The sequence below is a fragment of the Heterocephalus glaber genome, unplaced genomic scaffold (assembly GCF_053883595.1).
Source record: "Heterocephalus glaber isolate CG9 unplaced genomic scaffold, H.glaber_assembly_v1.0 deba00001600, whole genome shotgun sequence".
Classification (NCBI taxonomy): Eukaryota; Metazoa; Chordata; class Mammalia; order Rodentia; family Bathyergidae; genus Heterocephalus; species Heterocephalus glaber.
This window is the reverse complement of record NW_028258372.1, coordinates 21,033,725-21,058,936: the sequence shown is the minus strand read 5'-3', so window position 1 is coordinate 21,058,936 and position 25,212 is coordinate 21,033,725. Positions and strand designations below refer to the sequence as shown.

Below are 25,212 nucleotides of genomic sequence, written 5' to 3'. Positions count from 1 at the left end.
CAACTGGGAACAGGGGACTGCAGAGGGAGTCATACATCTTACAGAGTGCCTCACATGGAGAACTGAGATAAATAAATAAATGACAAGCACACAAAGAAGTTTTCAGTTCAATTTTCAGAGTAGGCAGAAAACACAGTCTTTCATTGTTCAAATGTTATGTTTTAGAAGGCAGTTTTTACATATCTACGAGTATCAAAAAAAGAAAGCACACAAGCTACCAATAAATTTCCAAACACTTACTACTGTCTTTCATCCACCACTGCCTCCTGAAAGACTCTGGGTCTGAGTCTCAGCCAGTCCATGGAGACCTTGACCGCAGGAAGAGGATAGGCATTGTACGTCTCCTCCTGAGACTCATTTTGAAGAGGACACTTGCACAGGATGCCAAGAAAAGACACTTAAAAAAATGTATTTAGAAAACGTAAGATATTTGAAACTATATTCCAATCCAAATTTAAATATCATTATAAGCCTCTGTTGTATACTCAAGTATTTTCAAGTTTTTTTCTAAAAAGACACTTTCTTTTCCAGGCTAAAAATGTTATCAGGTTGATGGGGAGGACATCAGATGAAAGGACAGAACTTGGAGTTTAGGCCTCCTGATTTAATATCAGGAAATACAGGACACTATTATGTGTCATTTTGTTTTGCTGCATTTATGAAAGGACCAAGATAATGCTTTTCCAAGATGATGGCACTGGTTAAATAATTTAATACTCACTAAAGAGGGCCAACAACTGTGTCCAACATAGCTGCTCATCTTGGCTATAACTATGCTGTTCCGTTTCATTGCTAAAGTCACGGAGGTGATGAAGTTGAAACAGGTTAATGACAGTGACATGAACTAACTGCTGAGAGTTGAAAGCTTTCTGGAATAACAGCCTCTGTAAAGGAAAAGAAAAATACCATATATATTATCAAGAGAAGGAAGCATCTTAAGACAGGAATTAAACTGGTAGCCTGCATTTAGAACCACATTAAATCCTAGTATTTTAGTTGGATCTTATATTTTCCAAGGTGACTTCTTCCCATGAAAAGAATTAATTCATATACTAATGAGATGTTTGAGCTGCTCATCAACAATTTTCCACTAAAAAGTATGTAGATTTTTTATGTGACCGGAGAAAAAGAATTGGGAAGGGGTGTTTCTAGCATACATATCAGCATAGTAAATTAGGAGGAAGAAACTCTAGAATACAGAATAAAGGGCATGCTGAAGCAATCATTAGGATGTCTTACAGGGACCTACACCAATTACTACACTAACATTTTTTTTCAAGAAAAGTATACATATGATTTCCATCAAATTTTGCTCACTTAATAATTATGTTCAGAGTGACTTGCTAAGCAGCACTATGAAGTTGTCACCCAGATGTTCTCAGCTGGTGGCCTCAGCTTAATTATCCCTCCACTTTAATATCTGCAATGGTTTTAGATTATTCTCATGTAAAGGACTTTTCAAAAACAAGTCTCTGAGAAAGCTGATAGTTATTGGAAATGATATCCTGGTCTTACCCTATACTTTAACCATACAAGCCCCCCGGCTCTTTCCAGGGAAAATCTATGGAGACAACAGGGATTGTCACTAGCATTATGGTAAGAAAGGATAACCCCCTACTTACAATTTTATCAGCAGTGACAGGAGATTCTACCATATCAGAAATTCACAGCTGCTTTTCACTATTCTGAGATTTGTTTTGCTTTTATTTAAATAAAGAATTTGAAATATCCACAGTAAGGTCTATGATTCTAAGCAAGGTCTTCCACACTATATTACTGGAGAAAAATACAATTCCATTTTACTCTACTCTATCAACTTTCAGCCACTTGCAATTTGCCCATTTTACTGTATGCATCTCAAATGCTTATCCTTTTTCCAAAGGCACTATTTCTTTTCCACAAAATTTCCTAAAATCCTACCTCTTCCCCCAGAATTTTCACACAAAATTTCTCCTTCAATATATATTCAATCTTGTAAGTAAGCTAATCATTTATACAAATTAGAGTGCTAGTTTGATGTAATGAAGTATGAACATGGATGATGCTAATTATCTACAAATGTTTTAGATATAACAAGTACTTTTTGAAATTTACTTCTCCTTTTGAAAATTTACTATAGTAAAATTTAGCTCCAATAATGTTCTTCTGTTGTTTTAATTCTGAGTGCTAGAATATGGATCTTGAATGTTTCTCCAAGGAGAAGGCTTGGTCCCCAGCCTGTGGAGCTACTGGTAGGTACTGGAACCTTTAGGAGGTAGGGCCCAATGGAGGAAGTTACTGAGGGCATGTCCTGGAAGGGGTACCCAGGGGGCCACTAGTCTCTGTTCCTCCCTCCCTCCCTCCCTCTCTCTCTCTCTCTGCTTTGTGGTGGCTGGGAGGTGAGCAGCCAAATGCTCCCACCATTATGTATTCCCAAACCAGAGGCCTAAAAGCAACTGCTATAGACTAAAACCTCTCAATCTGTAGGCCAAGAAAATCCTTTCCCCCTTTTTAAATAATGGAACACTAACACACTGGGTAAAGTTTTAAAAGGATCGTACCACATTTAACTTTAGAGTGTTGCAATGATACTTCAAAGTATATTTTAGCAATTGCCCATTTTATACCCATCAAAACTTCACAAGTAGGGGCAGGGATTTAGCTCAGTGGTGCCGCCGCCTGCCTCGCAAGTGCAAGGTCCTGAGTTCAATACCTGATACCAAAAACCCCCCACCAAACTTCACAAGGAAATTTATAAGGCCAGTGCAGTGGTACACACTTGCAATCCCAGCACTTGGGAGGCCGAGGCAGGAAGATCACCATGAGTTCAAGCCCAGCCTGGGCCACATAGTGAGTTCAAGACCAGCCTGGACTACACACAGTGAGACCTTATCTCAAAAACAAAACAGGGCCAGGGGTTTGGCTCAGTGGTTCTGCCGCCTGCCTTGCAAGCGCAGGGTCCTGAGTTCAATCCCCAGTACCAAAAAAACCCCCCAAAACCAAAAAACAAAACAAACTCAAAACCAGAAATTTATAGCTGAGGAAAATATGCTTGAGGTTCTAAGTAATGCAAAGCCGACTAGTTTCTAGACTAGAATAATTACATAGTGAAGATCTCATTAACACAGCTTCTTACCACCCAATTTAGGGAGTATATTTTTCACATAATCAGAGTTAGAAATAATTTTAAGAGGTCATCTAGTCTAATACTCTGTCACTTAGTAGGACCGTGACTAAACCATCCAAGGAATATGGTTGTCAATCTGACATCTAAACTCTCTAAAAAAGGAGAATCCAGAATCTCCCTTAACAACTACCTACAGAACTCTACACATAATTTAAGATTTTAGTTTTGACTCCAAGAAAGACAAAGATTGGTTCTCTTTAGATAATCCCTCATAGGGGCCGGGGATTTAGCTCAGTGGTTTCACTGCCTGCTGCACAAGCGCAAGGACCCGAGTTTGATCCCTGGTACCAAAAAAAAAACAACAAAAAAAGACCTGTGTAAATAATCCCTCATATATATGAATAATTATTACAAATCTATTTATATATGGTTTTTCTTTTCCAGGCGAAATAGCCTATGGCATTAAAAAGTTAGTGCTCCTTTCACATACCCCACCCTGTAAGTAATACATTATGGGCTAAGTTTAAATAGGTAGCTAGAATCAGAAAACAGAAGGGGATTGAATAAGCTCATTTTAAAAATAAGCTATTCCTGGGCCGGGGATTTAGCTACTGGTTCCGGCGACTGCCTCACAAGCGCAAGGTCCTGAGTTCGATCCCTAGTAACAACAACAACAAAAAACTATTCCTATTATAATTATCTAATAAAACCTTTTACACATATAAAGTGTCAACAAAAAGATTATTTCTAAAACTAAAGATGATCAATTCTAAAAACTATTTTGTATTGACTATATTTGACTGATTCATATAGTAACTGTCCAAGTTCTAAAATCTCTTGGAATATGAGACTTTAAAAATACTTACAGAAAAACAGTTGAAAATAATTACAAGTTATAGACAGTATCCTATGTACAGATACAAAGAAATAACAAAGAAACGTAAGTTCTTTGAGATCATTTTGTTCACTGTTGATCCCAATGTCTACAATAATGACAAGTCACATGTTTGTTCAATAAATGAATTAAAAGTTAATACTTAATTTTGACTCTATTTTTTACACTGCTTATTTCTCAATGTATTAATAGAAGTGTTTTCACATATAAGTGGAACAAAGGTTAATTTTAATCTCCTTATATATAACTAAAATAATTTATTTCTACTGAAAGAAGTTTTTATTGCTTTCCTTCAAATGATCACAAATCCTGATGAACTGAAACACAAACAGAATAAAGACCATGGTTTGTAGATTGGCAATATTGATAAAGTAGGTCAAAGAATACAAAAACCATTAAAAGTAGTGCTTTCAAAACTAAGAAAGATGGAATTATGTTTTTCTACTTTGATATTTTCTACCAAATGGAAGTTACTTAGTGAAAACATTGTCACTCTTTTTGTTAAGATACTATACCCAAGTTTAAATTGAGGGGATGCTGTATGCAAGAATTTCATATACTTCAAAATTAACTTTTACAGTTAATTCAGTTAATTTACAGTTAATTCAGTTCATGGTTAAGTTAAAAACTGGAAGTTAGTTTCCTCCAAATCTTATACTTTCTGATTGAGACAAGAAAAGCATCTCTATTTTTAAAATCTAACCTTAAACTGTTCTTCCAATTTCTCTCGAAGAGGCCTCAACTTTTCCAAGCTCTTACTCAGGTACACATGGCCATGGAATTTAATAAAGGCCCTGATAAAGTCAGAAACACTCCATTTGGTTTTCACCTCATCTCGGCTGAAATGAAAGAAAAACTTCAATGAATCTTAAGCAGCAAAATGGCTAAAATCAGTTAAAAGAGACTTTGGCTTGCAAAAGCAAGTTATTTGAGCATCTGGTATATAAGGTAAGGGTTCTGCATCTAACTTTTCAACAGCAATAACTTAGATGAGTCAGTATTCAGCTAGAACAAATCAGACACTGGGTAAAATTCAGTGACTATAAACTGTGGTATGTCTATCTATAGGTTTAGAAATAGGAGAAAAGAAGCATAGGTCCTTATCATTATCTCCTGTATGCCAAAATCTGAAGAACTAAGGCTTCAGGTTATACAAGGACCTCTTGAAAAAGTCAACCCTACCTTTCCAGTGCTTTAGAAAGTGCTTTTTGTAGATTAGTGGAGGCAGCTGGGAAAGGGAACTTCACAGCGATGCTTCTGCAGTAGTAGAAAATTGTGGTCAGATGGTCTCCTTTGGAAGAAGCTAAGATAGCCAACTGATTGTAAGGCTGACCTAAAGAAGAAAGTTAAGATTCTAAAGTAACCTAAGAACAGCAGTCTTGCCGTGAGAATACAAATGGTTGGATTTTATATCCTTAAATTAACAATGGGAAATATTTTATAGGACAAATTGCCTAAGTATCAAATGATAAATAAGCATGATATAAAATAGCATTTTTAGAGATATTACGTACTATCACAAACACATTTCAAAAATCGTATGACTAGGATGGAGGGTAACTTCAAATAAGGCTTCAGAAAGGGCTAACTAGCAAATATTTTTGGCTTTGCATGCCAAAGGGTCTCTATCACACTACTCACCTCTGTCACAGTAGTGTGAAAACAGTCACAGGTAATATGAAATGGATGGTGTGGCTAGACTGGCACCCCTGTGTTAAGATTTTTTTCTAGAATTTAAAGGAATTTCAATATGGCTTAGTGCTAATGATTTATACTACCAAATCTTTGCTGAAATTTCTTTAAGAATCACTGCTAATGTCTACTTTGGCAAGGCCATCAAAAGATGAAAGTACTAACTTTTAGATAAGAAATCATTTTTCTAAAGGGAAATGGTAGCATTAAAGAGATAATTCTTCTATAATAAAGGAAGCCAGAATTGTAAAAACAATTTTATGTCACAATAAGTTCTATTTATATTGCTTTACTGACAATAAAAGTAATCTTATTTCTAAAAAGTTCATTTCAGTTATATGAAATGTACAGTTAAAAGGGGAAAATATAAAAACCAAAACCAAGCTCACATCTATTGCTTTTATAAAATCTGAAAGGTAAACCTGAGTTATCTGCTACAGTACTATAAAGAACAAAGAGTCAATGGTCAACCTCTAGTTGACAGGCCCACTCACCATTGGAGGGGACAAGCTGAGCTGCATGCCTATAGTAGGACTCTGCCTGGCTGGTCTGGTTTCTGTATCGAGCTGAGAATAAGAAAAAGAAAATTTAGCTTAAAAAAAAAAAAAAAAAAAAAGTAAAACATCCACCAGGAGAGTATTTCCAAAAGAGCTGGAGTTTAAATTCTAAAGATAATAAAGGTATTACTAATTTTAAATGTAGAAGTAATTTTAGGATCATTAAAGACAGAAAAGACTTTAAAACAAATTAACTATAGGATTATGTGTGAAGTGTCCATCCAGCCTTCCCTATTGGGGACAATCAGCACGTAACCAATTTCAAAGCTTACCTAGCCCCCATTTTCAGGTCCTCCAGTGTCATGCACCACCAGCTCACACTATGGACTATGCTGGTGACCTGGAGCCGGCCCACAAGAAGGAGTGAGTTATATGGCACTTAAAAACAAAACAAAACAAAAAACACTATACAATACGATCTGAAAATTATGTAATTTCTTCAATATCTTAAAAGGTGATTTTGTAAAATGCTTCATACGTATTGCAATATTATGTGTGTGCAAAGAATACATTTAAAGCGAAAATAACCTAAATACATTACCACTGAATCTCCCTGCAGAACTCACTGCTTACTTTAATGTAATCCCTCTTGGAGCCACCAGTTTATGACATTAAAAAAACCCTAAAATCTTCAAACTCAAAAGCAATGATGTTCTCCATTCCTTGCTTTTTGAGGACAAGCAAAACATAATCCTATAGTTAATTTGTTTTACAACCTTTTTAAGTCACCTTAAAGGGATGAAAAAGAATAAATAAGTTCCCACATAAAATATAATGCAAATACAAATTTAACTTTATAAAGAAAACAAAAATTTAAAATGAGCTTTTAGTGTACTGGTAGGAAGGAAAAAAAAGCAATCTAGCTCTAGCAGAAAATTTATAAACCCTATTTATTCCGAAGAGTATAGATTTTTAATTTAGAAAATATAACATCGTCACTTTGATAAATTTAGCTCAGATTATACTTTTGGTATTTATTATTTGCCTATACCTACATAAAGTCTGAATAAAATTTAAACTTAATGTAAAAATTATTGCCTATAAGGTCCTTCTCCAATCCCAAAACACTAAGAAATTCTAAGCTTCTAGAAATACATTTTATGATTTCCTTTTATTACGGTCTAAATTGTGTGTGCATATTCACTTTAAAAGAAAAGAGCTTCTTTCTATGACTACCACAAAGAAAAGGATGAATTCATTATCGGTTTCTTCACACCAAAGACTCACCAATGTCTCCAAGGTGTACGAGGCAGTGCTGGCAGATATAAGAACAGGAGCTAGACTGTGGCTTCACTATGGCGCTGGTATGCGTCTGTTTATTGCTGATAATTCCCAACTGGGAAGACCTCACACGGCATGGTAAATCTACATTAAACACTGTACACAGTTCTTGTAATAACTAAATGAAAAACATAACCAATATTTAGTAGAAAGTCGGAAGTGTTTTAAAAGTAAAGTTTGTATGCTGTAAGATATATATCCAGTATCACTCCTTGGATATGAGCAAGTACTATATGAAAAATGTATGGTAATCACTGATAGGATTTAGTATCATTTGATAGAAACCATATCTTTCGAATTTTCTACTATTAGAGCATTCTAAGATGTACATTTAAAAGGTACAGAAGTATTTTTTAAACAGGCTATTGTCTATGGCCATACCACCCTGAACGTGCCCAATCTCGTCTGATCTTGGAAGCTAAGCAAGGTCAGGCCTGGTTAGTACTTGGAAACAGGTTATTTACCTGAATAAGAATTTTGAACTCAATTAGCAAGCAAACAAAAGCAAGAAATTCCATGAAATTATCTACCTACTTCTCTCAAAAATACACAAAACCATTAAAGATTGGTTTATGACATTAAAAATGTGACTTACAAATTATGACATTACAAACATGACTTAAATGCAAGATAAGGTAATTTTAAGAATTTAGTAGGAGTTTTTCAATACTTATTTTCTTTTTTGATATTTCCGGGGGTGGGGGGTGGTCTCACTATGTTGCCAAGGCTGGCCTGACATGCATTTTCTTAAATTCTAAGACAATTCACATGTCTACATTTATAACAGAACTCATGGCATCACAGACTTTAATTAATCACTCATTCTTCCTTCATCTAGTCTCTCTTCTTAAATTATGAGGGGGCTCTTCCTCCTGGTCAGAGGTAACTCCTCTACCTGTGTATACTTGTTATTCCATTCTTTTCTGACTCCTGCCTATCACCTCCTCCCATTTCTTCCTCTATTTTTAAACTCTCTTGTATCTGTTTCTGTGGCCCGGACATATTAAAGTTTCCTGCAGAAAACAAAAATGCAAAGCAACAACAACAAAGAAAACATTCTGCTTTGACTCTAAATTCCTTCCCAGCAAACTTCTAATGTGTCTTCCTCTTCTTAACAAAATTCCTTCAGAAGAATGCAAATTATCCAAATCTGCTTCTCAACTCCTATCCATTCCTTAATTCATTACCATCTAGCTTCCATGTAAGTCCCCTCCTCATCCTAACATCTACTACTGCTGTAAAAAAACCACTATCAGACAATTAACTACCTAACAGCTAAATACAGTACCATGCTACTGGGCCTATTTCTTTAAAAACAAATCTTATGGGTGGATTACTGAATTTTTCTAGTTCTCATACTTCTCCAACCACACCTTTTCAGTTTCCTTCAAAGGCTTTCCTCCTCCCACCTTGCCATGTGTTTAATTCTTGGTCCTCACACAGTTCTTCATGTTGTATTCTTGCTTATTTAAATATTTACAAATAGGTCCATTCAAATTTTTTTTGAAATTATATTTATTCAAGTATCTGCCTATTATGTCAGACTCAGGATAAGCAACAGAGAAACAAATATGAACAAGAAAATCTGTGTCCTTAAAGAGTTCATAAAAGAGAAAGAAGAGAAGGGGATAGAAAGGGTAGGAAAAGAACAGACATAGGAAAGAGAGGAGAGGAAGCATGAAACACAGCATATGCCAAAAGAATATTCTAGATTTATAATAAACTTCATTCTCTAGATAATTTGTCCAATTCTACCCTTGTGATAAACTAGAAGCAACACAGTGTATGTAGGTATAAAGTTCCATTTTTTCAGATGAGGAAGTGAAAGCAACAGGAAGTATCAAGTCATTTGACTAAGGTTACAGAATTAGAAAAACTTTGATCCCATCATTTTTTAATATGTACAGAATTCACAATAAAAAATACTGTATAAAACCCCAAGGACCCAACTCACAAGAAACCAAAAGGCACTATCTTTTTTTCTAACATAAAAACCACTTTGATAACTTAATATAAATCCTTTGTGCCCTTTCTTACTAAGCACAGGAATTATCTATTTTATTTTCCTTGTGCCTATACATCTGTAAAGGGAAAAAAATTCCTGACATAAAATCAGATTAACAAGTTAAAACCTCAAGCTAATCAGAAAACAGAAAAGGCATAAAGAACAATAAAAACTAAAAGTTAAAAAAAAAAAGAAAAACAAAACGAAACAAAACCAGTGGAAGATGACAAGTAAACATGAGAGTCGAGAATTGAGATCAATAATAGGTTCTCAAAGAACAGACTGGAAACTTAGGTAAAGCTGAATATCTAGCCAGAAGAAAAAAAAAAATGATCACAAGAAGTTAATCAAATATGGTCTGAACATCACATAGAATGGCTGTTTCTGCTTGAACGCAGGAGCTGTAAGAATAAATACCAGAGAAAAAAAGCTTCTCTGAAAATAGAGCATCATTTTATTTAAAGGGAGCAACAAAGTGGAACCCAAGAAGAAATCAGGTAGTTCGCAAGTGAAAACTACGTTTGGCAATTATTCTATCAAAACTAGAGCCTATCTCTATATAGGTTTACTCTGATGTATATGTACTTGGTAGTAGTTTCCTAAATGTAGGTGGATGGCTGAGGTAAGAAGTTACTTCATTATATGGCAGTACTAGATGTTCTGAAGGCTAGACCTGAATATACTTTTATATCATTATTTTTCACTTAATTATAGTAGATATTTTTCTCATCTTAAAAAAACTTCATGATTTTTAAGTTTCATATTTCCCTTTTATAGTTTTGCCATAAATTATTTAACCATTAGTCTACTGTAGGACACTGGTATTGTTTTCAAATATTAAGATTTGAATTATAAAGTCCACTTGCTCCTTCAGATGTGATTATTATCATTATTATAAAACATTCATTGAGCTATACACAAAGGAAAAAATATGTAGTATAAAAAAAACCTGTGCTAACTTTTGTACTTCAAAAACTCTAAATAAAGGCAAAACAGGAGAAATTAACCAAAAATGTTATAAATGATGGCTTTTTGGGAAAACAATATCTTTGCACAATATTTAAGCTTTTACTAATCTAATAATTTCAACTTAAAGAACTGGTCCTCAGGAAATAATTCAGTATTAGAGAAAATACTTTATATATAAAGATGTTCATTAAACTGTTTAACAAGCAAAAGCTTATATGTTTATAAAGCAGATACAAGTGTGGTTCTAACTGTAAAAAAGTATAAAAACATTGTAAGGATGTATACTAAAGTTGTAATTTATCTTGAAAAGTGGCACATGCCTATCATCCCAGCTACTTGGGAGGCTGGGGAAAAAGGATTTAAAGTTTTGAGTCCAGATTAGGCAACTCAGGAAGATTGTCTCAAAATAAAATTTAAAAAGGACAGGGAATATAGCGCAGGAATAAAGCACCTGCCTAGCATGTGTGAGGCCCTGAGTAACAACAACAACAACAACAACAGCAACAACAGCAACAATAAAGCAGTGATTTATTCTGAGTGGGGGAATTAATGAAAAAAGTTTTGTATTTTGTATAATTTTGAAGTTACTTGAAATTAGTATGCACTATTTTTATAGTCAGGAAACAAAAGACATCTATACTATATCCATCTTTTCATGTACACTAGATATTTCCTTGAAGGTAAATATTATGTCTTATATTCCTCCGTATTTTTAGTACCTAATATTGTGTCTTATAAACAGTAGGTTTCTGACAGACACATGTAGAATGAGTAAGTTTTTAACATCTACTTACTAGTACACCAGTGCCTCTTTCTGAAAGTAAACCCTCTCCAAAGTATCAACTTATACTGCTAACACTTGGCATAAATTTGAAGATGAACACTGAAATAAGAACTGTACTTGAGCGGTTTCAATGATGAACTGTGATGAACATTCTTTGGTTTAAATAAAGTATAAATGATCTCTGAAAGATGACAGCTATTTGGTATCTTCCAACAGAGATTCTTTTCTTTTTCTTCATTCAAAGGAATGATAAAACAAGAATAAAACAAAAATATAGTAGGTGACAAGCAGCATAGGAAGAACTAACGAAAGTTCAAATACAAGAGCCTGAAAACCTTATCTTATTGTAAAATGTTAATTAAAACTTATATATTAAATTTAAATAAAACATTTAATTTATACTTAAATTACAAATAAATGAAATGGGAATTTTCAAAAAGATAATGCTTAAAGAAAATCCCATGGTCAGAAATAAGATTTATTTATGCCACCTTTACCGTGCCTGATACAGAAGTTATATGAGGATGTAACAGGAAAAGAGAAAATCTGTGACAATGATGAATATAGCTTATTATTCAAACTGAGGAAAAGCTACTTCATTTTTAAGGTAGTTTAGAAACATTTCAAGGTCACAATAAATTCTACAATATAAATAATATACGGAGGGGCAGGGATTCAGCTCAGTAGTTCCGGCACCTGCCTTGCAAGTGCAAGGTCCCCAGTTCGATCCCTGGTACTGAAAAAAAAAAAAAAATGCGGAAAGCTCACTTGATAATTACAAATGTTAACTATTTCTTACCTGGTACAAAATAGCTACTTTTTTTGTTTTGTTTTATTTTTCTGAGATAGGGTCTTGCTATGTAGTTCAGGCTGGCCTTGAACTCACTATGTAATCCAGGTTGGCCTTGAACTCAATGCCAATCCTTCTGCCTCAGTCTCCTGAGTGCTGGGATTACAAGAGTGCCCCTCCTCCATGCTCAGCTGTTAATTTTATGATTATACGCATACATATGCTCTAATGCCATTTGTAACTGACTTATGCTGTTTCATTAATGCTTTGCTGTCATTAACCCTTTTTCTGTACATACAGTTATACCTTCAACATATAAAACACAATATCAACCTGAGAGTACAGTATTCATTTATTTTTTTTAAAGGTCTTGTGGTAAATAATTTTGGACATTTGTATTCACTTGAGATATCAACCCCTGGATGGTGCATGAAGTGGTTACACAAAAGTGCACATGAAATAAAGATGTGTACAAAGAGCAGAATATTTACCATTAATATTAGGAAAACTATTATACAATGCAGAACTCACCTGAGTATAGAAGCCACTAGCTGCCTCTAGGAACAGAGAAAGGTTTGCCTGAACTTCACTCCGATTCGGGTTTGCTCGATTCTTTGCTTGGCCTTGTAGTGTTGTGATCTGATTCTTAAAGGCATGATTCCAGCTGAAAACAAAATGTAATTCTATTTGGTTTAGCAGTGACTCACTAGGCAGACACTGGTCCCCCTGAGAACAAGAAAGAACTGTTTGTTATAATTGTATCTTGCTAGACAGTAAACCTGCATAAAAGTTATTCATTTATTTAAAATAACTCCCCACTGAATAAGAATATGCAGAAGAACCCAACTGTCCTTACTAAATACTTACCAAATTTTGAATAATCAGATTTGAATTTAGCTATTAATCTTTTAGAGTTACCTGAGCTAAGTCTATTTAGGAATCCCAGTTCAAAGAACTATAGTGGCAAGATCAAAGTAAAAACAAGCTATTCACAAATTTCCATACATTGTACCAAAAATAATTGTACTCTATCAAGTTACATGTGGGGGAGGGACTTGTACATGTTCGCCTATATTTATTTTCCCAAAAGTTATTTTACATAGCATGCAGCTTCATCCTTATTTAATAGTTTTGTTTATTTCTCTTGGGATTAATGTTTTCTTTGCATTATGAAATATAAGCCACATTTTAATTTTGTCTATTTAAGATAAACAATACAATGCTGACTATGGCATCAAAATCCTGTTATAAAATGCCCTTCATTAATAAAATTAGGTTTAGAATCTCTTTAAATTCAGTTTTCGTGAAAAACAGTCATTCTCCAAATTGAAAATCACAAGAGAGAGGAGAGGAAGAAAAAGCAAACACAATAAAGGTTTTCCAGTCTAGCTGGAATGTTCCTAATAACTAACATCAACTCGTGAAGCACTAGGGCACCAGGTTTTTAATGATTTAGGAGTTCAATCACTCTCTAATATTGCCAAAGACATCTTGTCCTTGATTCTAATATCTCAGATATAATATTGATTGATTGTTATTTAAGTCCCGGAGTTACAAAAGAATCCCCTTCCAGGAGAATGTTCCTAAGTCTGATTTGTTTGTAATCCAACAAAGTGAGTCTTACATAGTACACCTGTGAACATTTGCAACTCTAATGTTTCATGGGACTTACTGTAACTAAATTTCCTAAAAATATAAAGCATATAAAGGCATGGAAGATAGAAAAAAACCAACTAATCTTCACTGCAATGTAGGGTACTGGGCAATATAAAACAGAATATTCTTCATTGGTTTCCATCACTAATTTCCCTATTCCAATTTATAAGGCAAGGCTTTTCACTAAAGGCATTTATTTACTCACTTAGGAATCTGGTTATCTTCCATTTTCACCCTTCTTAGAAAGAATGGAATAACCAAATACACAAAATCTTTCTTTAATTTTATTGGGAGGAAAAGAAAATATGAATTTATTTGATTAAAAAGAACTTTCCTTACAATGCAAATGTATTTTTCTGTTGCAGAAATTTACAGAATAATATTTACCAAAGAAAAGACTTTTCTAAAAAGTTAAAAAATCAGGCTCAAATGTAGGACTTCACAGAGAGAACCAAACATTCTTAATACTTTTTTTTTTGGACATTCTTAATACTTGAGACAAGTCACTTGCTTTTTGGATGTGCCTTAAAAGAGCTGCCCTTAATAAACATTCTCCTCTTAGCTTCAAAGATTGTACCTGAAACACCAATGCCCAAATATTTTGTTTAAAAAAAATCACAAATATTAGAACCTCTATCGAAAGAGTTTACTCTGGAGTAGGATAAGAAACAACCAAGCAACCAACCAATTTTAAAGTTGTGGTAAGATGCTTGATCTTACAGTAACATCCCAAATAAGAATACTTACAGATCTTGTTCTACTTTCTTGTCTAAAGCATATTCCAAATCAGTAACTAGCATTTTCTGGTACAGGTCCTGCAGGGCCTGCCTGGATGTCCAGACCTCAGCTGGACCCAGCTTAGAATCTGAGTAACAGAACAAAACAACACATGGATAAACAGCTTAATATACACAGCACACCAATGATTCCTTCCCTCTCCACTCCCCAAAGTAAATCTGCTCTTAAGTATATTCCAAAGACTGCTACAGAAGTTTTATATTAAATGACTTTCATCTTTTGGCTAATGACTAAATCTGGTTTAAAATGCTTTTGCATCTCTTAGTCTTTTAGCTTTGAAATAATATCACACACACAAAAAGATTTATGCTTCACTTTTTAGATTTCTGTCTCTTCCTATTCTAGGTTCCTATCATTGGTAGCCATATGCCTCACAGTAAGTCACTTCATTGAAATAATGGACTACCAGTTAGGTAAGTGTTTTTGTTTTTGACCCTAACTATATTCTTTTGCCCAAAATAGCTTTACCCTTTTTATTTCAAATAAGAATTTATTTTTAATATTTCCCACAAATGTCCTTACAGAATTTTCACGTAAGTTCACTAGCAGTTGTCCTATTCTATATATGTCAACCCGATACAGCCATGAGAGTGAGAACCATTTTAATGATATACTGCTTTCTAAGACATTTTTGCAAGTAATTCAATCTGCAATTTCATGTGAAAGAAGGTTGGTAGAAGACTGGGATTAAACTGCTCAAGCAGCCACATAAAAGACCAGGTGTAGAATAAAATCAGTAAGTTAGTCTCTCACTATACATTATAAAATTGAAGCCATGCTGTCTACTGTCTGCCTGAGTCCTCCAAGAACATTTACCTTGATGATTACTGACTGGTTTCATGAGCAGTTCAGTAACTGACAGTAAGATGCCTCTATAGACAAACTTAGTAATGGACTTTTCAATTACACTATGTATTTCCAATAACCAGTTAAACTAATTGAACTCATTTAAGAAGTCTGTTGCTGAACAATCACACAATCTTCACTCCTGTTTAAATTTGGTTACAGTATCTATAGTCTCCACAATCCTATTCTGCAAACAGAATCTCCTGGATACACTATTTGAGTCAATGCTCACAAGAGTATGCTGGTTAGTAAGAAAGAGTCTATTATCAGTTTCTTGGTTTCTTATTAAGTTTTTAATCAATAATAGATTTGTAGATTTGCTCAACCCTGCTTCAATTTATTGATGACAATAAAAGGGGATAAGAGATCATTAACTCTGACCTATCAGATAGACTATCACTTACATAAATAAGAGTTAACATCCGAAAGTTTCTGGTCATCTAAAACTCCCCTATAAAAATCCAACCCTAGGACTACTTATGAGGGTGTTCAACAGTTAAGAAAAAGCACATGGTGTGGCTGGGGATTTAGCTCAGTGATTCCACCGCCTGCCTGGCAAGAGCAAGGTCCCGAGTTCGATCCCCGGTACAAAAAAAAAAGAAAGAAAGAAAAAGCACATAGCATAGGTAGCCTGATGTTACTCTATGTACCATTTTTGTCACATGACAGATTCCACTTAGAATGCCATTTCAAGAGCAACGGTAGTAGCTCAAAGCTGACACTGATATAAACAATAAAGATCATGACAAATTTGTTCAACAGTAAGAATCAAAGTATTCTATACTAAGTAAATCTATAATTACTTTCCTCTCCTTTGTACCTTTAGTACAATGACAATAAGATTGCCCAGGATCTCTTACATTAGCCTGTGGTTCTGGAAGTTGAAGAAGACATCTCAATAATCCACACCCTCCCTGACTATAAACAATAAATATTTAAAGCAAATAAGTTATTATCTCTTTTAGCAACTAGGACAGGATTTTGAGTTACAAGTAATATAGAGATTATCTTTCCCTTAATTTAACGGTATAAAATAAGTTGTGAAAAAGAAGCCAGCCAATACCTGTCATGTCAGCCTTCAGGACTTCTGCCTGCCTAGATAGGGAAAAAAAAAAAATCAGTTAGAAACTAACCAACATAGTAAGAGATAACTGAAATCATGTATTACAATAAAGCTACAGCAGCTAAACTTGTGGTACTACAAATTGTCAGCCCCCCCCAACATCCAGGATAGCATTAAGCCTTAGAAAAACAATTCCATTATTTAAGTTTATACGACCATCAGTAACCAAGTAGTTTACTTTTTTATTGTTTTCCTCCAAATCTGACTTCCATTCTCCTCAAGCTGCTGATTCTTGTTCCTCTTCCTCATTACCAAATGACAGCCACATATCTCAAGAGAAAATAATTCCCACTTACTGAGTACTTACTATATTTATACAGCCCTCTCCTTACTTTCTGTTTTGGTACCGGGGATTGAACTCGGGTCCTTGCGCTTGAGCAGCAGGGGGTGAAACCACTGAGCTAAATCCCCGGCCCTCTCCTTACTTTCTATAGTTAAAACCCTAGAGGTATTGTATCTCTTATTTAAGACCTAACTTTCACTTAGGTATGCTCTTTATAGCTCTTCTTAAGGACTTGTCCCTTTAATTAACCCCTCTTCTTTTTGAAAACTCTGAAATCTCCCTCTCTACTAGGTCCTTCCCTTTCTTTGGTATTTAAACAGGTACAAACCTTTCACACATTTTAAAATCTCCTACCCCACATTACCCTCTAATTGGTTCTCTTTATTCTCTCTCAATTCTTCAAAATTGCCTGTATTTAAGAGTTCCAAAACCAAACTAATGGCCACCTGTATGCCTCACCCTTCTATTTCTAGTTTTTAGTTTGTTTTACCTTAGCAAATGAAGCACGTTTTCTAGTTGTGGATGGCAGAAGTCTGGAAGTTATCTGTGACAACTTTCTCCAAACTCCTAATATCTGCCAACTCCAGAGAACATTATCTCCTAATCAGATCTTGTATCTTTCCTTCATATCCTCTTCAACCACACTCATTCAACTTCTAAACATCCCTTGCCTAAACAAATCATAAAACTGGTTTGTTCCACTTCACCACTGGCCCATTTCATGGTGCTCTCCCATTGCTATAAGAATCTTTAAAATGTACATCTGATCTGTCAATGATCCACTTAGAATATGTACTTGATTTCCCACTGCTCTTAGGGTACAGAACAAAATCGTTACCAAAGTTTCCTACCAAATTCTAGTCTGAATTCCCACTCCCCCTCCCACTCCCGCCTCTACTCTCCTCAGTTTCCGTGTTCCATCACTGAGTTGTGGTGTGATGCTTCCTTCACGCTCTGGGCCTTAGTAAAAGAGTTCCTTTGCTAGGAATGCCCTTCTTCTCCTTTGTCTGATTAATTACAATTCATTCTGTGAGTCAGAACATTACTTCCATGAGAAAATCATTTAGATTAAGAACGTTCCTACTTGCTCTCAAAGGTTGTATGTTTTCTTCTTAGTATATATCACACCTTTTAACACTGCTCACTGTGGCAGTCAAACCAATTTACTTTGGGAACCACCTGGGGAATCGGTAGAGTACACTAGTGGGTTCGCCTGGGTGGGTCACAGAGGCTTGGTTTTGGGGTCTCTGATTCCTCACCCCTTTCTCTCTGGCAGTATCCTACTACTCTGCTTCCTGGAGGCCATGAACTAAAAAGCTTTGGTTTGCCATGCCCTTCTACCATGATAGTCTGCTTTGCAGCCAGTTGAGCATGGACTAAATCCCCAGACATTGGCAGCCAAATTAATCCTCTCCTTTAAATTGTGGGTACTAGATGCGGTGTCTCAATAACAAGGGAGCTGTCTAATATACTCACCACCACAACTCCTTGTCTACTACTTTTCTTAAGGCATTCAATAAATATTCTAATGAAGAAGATAAATCATGCATATATACTGGATTTAATTATCTCACTCATATGTGATATCTAAAGAAGCTCATCTCATAGAAGCAGAAAATAGAAGATTACCAGAGGCTGGGGATGGTAAAGGACAAGGGAAGATGGGAGAGACTAGTCAATGGGTACAAAGTTACAGTTAGAAAGAATAAATGCTGGTGTTCTGTGTCAAGTAGGGTCATGATGGTGACAATACTGTAACAAATCTCTCAAAACAGCTAGAAGAGATTCTGAGGAGGTGTACTCACCACAAAGAAGTGATAACTATATACGATGAATATGCTAAATATACTGGATTATTATACAATGAATATATGTACTGAACCATCACACTGTACCCCATAAATAAGTACAATTACTAGGTATCAATCAATTAAAAACAAAATGTAAAAGGTTAACTACATAAACTCGAGATTTCTGTCTTTAAAAATAATGTTTCTGACAGGAAAGCTAGAGAATATTAGTTCTAAATTTTTTACTATAATGTTTTTACATAACTAGGTATTAATAGCCACTATGAACTTTAATTTGGTTTTGAAATGTAAAGTGAGTCCTTTAATTCTCTTAGCCTTTACAAAAAAAAATTTTTTTTAAATTAAGCTTTCAAACAACAGAATCACAATAGGGTCCTGTTGAGATAACCACAAACCACATGAGAACTATCCATATAAATGAATAATACCAAATAAATACTTATGTGTAGTCCTAAAATATAACAGCACATCAAATTCCATTAATCATACAGCCCTACCTTCACTGTCCACTTTGAGTGTTAAAATTTGCCACTAAAAAATCTCCACAAGGCTTATGCATTTTAAAAACTAAGGTCATACAAATTGATAAAACATACAATAATATACCCTATTCTACCAAAGTCAGAACTTTTTCTGCTTCCTGGAACACTACTCTTAATAAAGTATTAGTCTTCCTTTCTTATTGTATATAGGAAATCAAATAAGTGAGTATGTGATTTCATACAAATGCTTTAATAAAGGCTAGCACAAACTGCCTATTATTTTTTTAAAAACCCACACCTCAACTTTACTGGTTTTGTTAAAGACCTTCAATAGATTAATATTACATTTTCTAGCCAATGCTTATATAAAAAGAAAAGTTTTAATGTTTTTCTTGGCAAAAGGTGTGGCAACATGAGTTCTTTTATTCTTAAAGCTGAAGGAATTAACAAAAAGAATGAAGCAAGAATCCAAAAATTAAGTCATTATGCCTTTAATAATAAAAAAGCACTAACAGCTATAAAATATGAAGCTTTTAACACATTAAATAAAATGCCTTAGTTATTAAGTGATAACAAATTAAGCACTTCTATCAAGCAATAAAAAAATGATTAAAAGGCTGAATAAAATCTGGAACATCTGGTGACAAATATGTTTAAAGTTAATCTGAAGTTCCGCTTCCTGTGTGACAGCGGTGTCTTCGCTGAGGGTCACATTGAGCTGCTTGCGGCTTCAGGGTTGTATTTAGGAATCAGCGCTATGGCAGAAGACATCAAGACCAAAATCAAGAACTACAAGACTGCCCCTTTTGACAGCTGCTTCCCCAGTCAGAACCAGACCAGGAACTGCTGGCAGAACTACCTGGACTATCACCGCTGCCAGAAGGCAATGAACGCGAAAGAGGGTGATGTCTCTGTGTGCGAGTGGTACCACTGAGTATACAAGTCCCTCTGCCCCATATCCTGGGTCTCAACCTGGGACGAACACCGGGCTAAAGGCACATTTCCTGGCAAGATATGAACTGGATCCACCTGCTTCTCTGTCCTCTGTCCTTCTCAGTGGTAAAGGGGACCTGGGTACATGATGGTCCCTACCCCGGGACCCTGAATCATGACTTAACAATAAAAACTCAGTTGAAAAGCAAATAAATAAATAAATAAATAAAGTTAATCTCAAACAATACTCATGGAGATAACGTAACATCAAGATATACAAGTACATTTAATGCATTCTAAGCACTGGTACCGTAATAACACCATGTACTGCACTTATACTGTACTAAGGCTTTTATATAAAATAATCATTTAATTCATACTTAGTACCATTACTCTTCCCACTTTGTACTTGAAGAAAATACATGGAGACAGAGGCTAAAGAACATGCCTAAGGTCACAGAGTTAAGTAGCAGAAGTAGTATTTGAACTCAGTTTGGCTCCAGAGTCCAGCTCCTAGCCATTATATCACATTTCTCTCTTGCACAAGAGTGTAAGAAAAAGAAAATCTCGCAGCCTGCTGCTGCGCTCCAGCCTTCCTCTGAGAGGGACACTAGGTAATGGCAGCCATGCTCCTCACAGCCTAGCCTCAGAGCCTGATCCATGGATCAGGCCCTAGGGCAGCAGGAACCTGTTGTTTCAGAAGTTGGTGACCTTTGGGGATGTGGCTGTGTATTTCACTCAGACGGACTGGGATGGCCTGTCTCCCTAGGGTTTCCACTTCTGAAACTGGCTGTGATCTCACAACTGGAGAGCCTATCTCCACTGGCCATTGTAACTGGAACAGGCCCTCAGGGCCTCTGAACGGTAGATACTGATATACAGACAAACAATAATTTGACAAAGGAAATGTATGAAGAAAAAGACAGAACATCATTTGAACTTCCGAAGGACTTTTCCCTGGAAACAGACTTTTTAGAAGCTTATATGCCACAGCAACAACAGGAAGTCCTCTCAGCAGGAAGGTTGACGAAGAACAACAGCAATAGCATGGATAGAACAGTGAAAGATGAAACAAGCTCCGTGGAGGAGTGTTCCTTTAATAACAGTACAAACTTGTTTCAGCATCGTTGTATCTTCACTGAAGAGCAGCACCCTGGTTGTATAGGATTGATGAAAGCTCTGACACAGAATTTATTAAGCATGAAATAATGTGGAAAGTACTCTGAAATGTGAAAATTTTGTGGAAACCTTCAGATTTGACTCTCAACCTAGTCAGCATCTAGAAAACTACACTGTAGAGAAGCCTTGTCAGTGTGTGGAATGTGGCACAGCCTTCAGTGTTAACGCAAAATTAATTTAGCATCAAAGACTTCATAGTGGGGAGAGACCCTTCAATGTTTGGAGTGTGGGAAATGCTTCAGTTACAGTTCCCATTATATCACACATCAGACAATCCACAGTGGGGAGAAGCCCTATCAGTGTAAGATTTGTGGGAAAGCCTTTAGTGTTAATGGGAGTCTTAGCAGGCATCAGAAGACCCATACAGGACAGAAATCCTATCAGTGCCAGAAGTGTGGAACTGGCTTTACCTGTAGTTCTGCATATATTACACAATGGAGAGTCCACATTGGAGAGAAACCTTATGAGTGCAGTGACTGTGGGAAAGCTTTCAATGTTAATGCAAAATTAATTCAACATCAGAGAATCCACACTGGAGAGAAACCTTATGTGTGTAGTGAGTGTGGGAAAGGCTTCAGGTGCAGCTCCCAGCTTAGGCAGCATCAGAGTATCCATACTGGAGAGAAGCCCTATCTGTGTAAAGAGTGTGAAAAGCCTTCAATAATAATGCAAAACTCATTCAGCATCAAAGAATCCATACAGGCGAGAAACCTTATGGGTGCAACAAATGTGGAAAAGCCTTCAGTGTCAAAGGAAAGTTAATCCAGCATCAGAGAATCCACACCAGTGAGAAACCATATGGATGTAATGAATGTGGAAAAGCCTTTAGGTGTAACTCTCAGCTTTGACAGCATCTGAGGATCCATACTGGGGAGAAGCCCTATAAGTGTGATGAGTGTGGAAAGGCTCTCAGTGTTAATGCAAAACTAATGCAACATCAGAGATTTCACACTGGGGAGAAGCCATTTGAATGTAATGAATATGGGAAATGCTTTACTTCTAAAAGAAACCTACTTGATCATCACCAAATCCATACTGGAGAAAAGCCTTACCAGTGCATGGAATGTGGGAAAGCTTTCAGTATCAATGCCAAGTTAACTAGACATCAATAAATACATACTGGAGAAAAACCTTTCAAGCGTATGGAATGTGAGAAAGCATTCACATTCAACTGTAGTTCCGACTATATTGTGCACCAGAGAATTCATGCTGGAGAGAAACCCTCTCAGTGTAAGGAGTGTGGAAAAGCCTTCCATGTTAATGCCCATTTAATTAGACATCAGAGAAGCCACAATAGGGAGAAACCTTTCCGATGTGTGGAGTGTGGCAAAGGTTTCAGCTTTAGTACTGACTGTATTATACACCGGACTGTCCACACTTGGAAGAAACCTTATTTGTGTAATATCTGTGGGAAAGCCTTCAGGTTTACCTTCCAACCTGGTCAGCATCAGAATGTCCATAATGAAGGGAAATGTTAGTAATGAGAAGGATGAAGAAGCTCTGAAGGTTAATGCTGAAATAGATCATGCATCATCAGATTCACCCTGGAGGAAAACTCGGGGAAGGAAATGAATGTGGCAAAGTTTTCACATGGAAACATATTTTCTGTTTTATTCAATTTTTAATGAAGAATGTATCACTAGTTAAAAAATAATATCTAAAGGGCCAGGGATTTAGCTCGGTGGTTCTGCCACCTGCCCTGCAAGTGTAAGGACCCAAGTTCAATCCCCGGTACCAAAACAAAACAAAAACAAAAACAAAACAAAAAAACAGTATCTAAAAATAAATAACTTTGTTTTATACTACCAACCAGCTAGAAAATACTAAAGAAAATATCTCCTTCCCAGCAGTATCAGGAACAGTAGATTTTCTAGAAACAATTGTTTTGTGGAACCTATATGGTGAAAATTGTAATTCTCCACTGAGGGCTACCAGAGGAAGCTTGAATAGAGAGATAGCAAAAAACAGTGTTCTTATATAGAAAAACCCATATTATAAAGGTATCTGCTTTACCTAAACTAATTTATTTGTTTAATTTTTGGCACAAGCATGTATTTTATAAAGAAGGAAAACAAAGATTTCACTTTTATGAAATAGGAAACTTTTCAAAGTATCAAATGAATGCTAGAAATAAAATGTTGATAAATTGATCATTCGTATGTTTTTGTTTTAAATACTCCCAAATAAAGTTAAAAAGGTAAAGCATAAAAAAAAAAAAAAGAAAATCTAGAGTATTTGATAGTAATAGTTCACAGAATTGGAGCATTCTGTATTTAACCATTTTATGATCATTTTTATGATGTCACTAGAAGAAAAAACTTAAAATTTGGGCTATCCTCTTTAATAAATATCTTGGTCACATTTAGTATTAATATAACAATGCAAGGTAAGAAAGGGTAATCTCTTAAGAATACATATTCTAAAATTTGGTATAAAAATCTAAGATATTTCTAAACCATAGACACATAAAATGGGAGATTCCTTCCACATAAACTCCAGACCCCTTTCTCTGTAAGGAGAATTCAGAACAATAAACCAACATTTTCTAAACTCATACCGTTGGTCAGAAAAGGCAAATCACTCTCTTTTGTTTTAGAAGCATCTAGAGTACTTCTTTTTGAAAAATGTAAGGAAAAGCCAAGGTAGGTTTTAATTTATCACTTTGCTCATTTTTTTCCATAGAGTTAGGAACAATTTGGGATAACAGTATTTATCAATTGTAATTATAAAAATAAGAACCTAATCATAATTACACATGCTAAGTAACAGTCACACATGTGTATACACTTATGCACACACTCACAGAAATAAATACACAATATATAGCTCTCTCATATATCATCAAGTCTCATGGTATTAATCAGAGAAAAGAATAAATCACTGCCGTACTACTGGATTTCATTTAGAAAAGAGAATCTAGGAAAAATGTTGCTTTTAAAAGAGCTTTGCTCAGTTCATGTTAATAAAAACAGTAAGTTGCTGTCTATGGTACTTCATCTTGTATTTTCAAATTTCCTGACATTCCAATGCTCTATACCACAACATTCACTCCTTATCTATTTTCTTCGAAAATGTGTGCCTAGTTTTAGTTATTAAGGACCAAGAAGGCTTCTCCAGGAATTTCAAGGATGAAAAAAGGCAAAAGAGGGCCAGTGGTTTCACCACCTGCTGCCCAAGTGCAAGGACTGGAGTTGATCCCCAGTACTGACAAAACAAAACAAAACAAAACAGAAAAAGGCAAAAGAAATAATACAACAATAAAAGCACTAGCCAGTGAGTGAGGCAGACTGGAGCACAATTTAAGGCAAGAAGCCACAGATGCTGTTGCTAGAGGACCAAAGAAGACAAGAGATTGTAAGAAACCTTGCACAACATTTCAAGGAGCTCAAATTCTGTTCTTTAAGCAATACAAAAGCAAGGCTGAATTTTAAGTAAGGATACAGCACTGTTAGATTTGTATTTTTTTAAAAGTTATGTATTTCATATGTATGAAATATGGATTTTAAAACATCAAGACTAGAAATGAGGTGATAATACAGATGGGTTGAAAAACTCAGATTAAAAAAAAATCTGGAAGTTGTAACTAACAGACTAATTATAGAGATGAAGCAGTCTAAAATCACTCCCACATTGTTAGCTAAAAGAGCTGGGTATCTGAGAAGGTGGAGAGAGGTATGTAAACTGGCACTTACAGAAATGAGAGTTGCTATGAGGAATAAATAAGTTACATGACTGAAGGTAAATGACCCCTCAAAGAAGGAAGGTAATCTGGCTGTGACCTCCAAATTACTTTTGTGCATTTAATTACTACTGAATGGCTAATCAGGTGTTACTTCCCCACTGCTGCTTCATGGGAGCCCCCCTTCTGAAGGGCCACACTAGGTTTAAGATAAAATTCTGAGGTGAAGGTAAAAAAAATTCTAGGTCCTCTACCACCACATAATACTAAGCAACAAAGCAAGGATAAGGTGTTTTGATGTCATGAAGATCACATTCTTAGTATGAAAAGAAAAGAAAATCAA

The 25,212-nt window shown here is 35.4% G+C and overlaps 1 protein-coding gene and 2 pseudogenes across 13 annotated transcripts in view; 2 read left to right on the top strand and 1 right to left on the bottom strand.

Moving 5' to 3' along the window:
- Smg7 (SMG7 nonsense mediated mRNA decay factor) overlaps nt 1-25,212 on the bottom strand; it is an 89,421-nt gene that overhangs the window by 18,173 nt on the left and 46,036 nt on the right. For all 13 annotated transcript variants that reach the window (XM_087194420.1, XM_087194422.1, XM_087194421.1 and 10 more), the window contains 9 exons: nt 16,443-16,474; nt 14,483-14,600; nt 12,611-12,743; nt 7,478-7,649; nt 6,188-6,259; nt 5,184-5,334; nt 4,705-4,840; nt 722-884; nt 241-397 (listed from right to left, as the gene is read on the bottom strand). In XM_087194420.1, coding sequence (XP_087050546.1) covers nt 241-397; nt 722-884; nt 4,705-4,840; nt 5,184-5,334; nt 6,188-6,259; nt 7,478-7,649; nt 12,611-12,743; nt 14,483-14,600; nt 16,443-16,474 — 1,134 coding nt within the window. The remainder of the gene's footprint in view (nt 1-240; nt 398-721; nt 885-4,704; nt 4,841-5,183; nt 5,335-6,187; nt 6,260-7,477; nt 7,650-12,610; nt 12,744-14,482; nt 14,601-16,442; nt 16,475-25,212) is intronic.
- Nucleotides 19,737-20,111, top strand: LOC101717265 (cytochrome c oxidase subunit 6B1 pseudogene; annotated as a pseudogene).
- On the top strand, nt 20,334-23,078 carry LOC106010907 (uncharacterized; annotated as a pseudogene).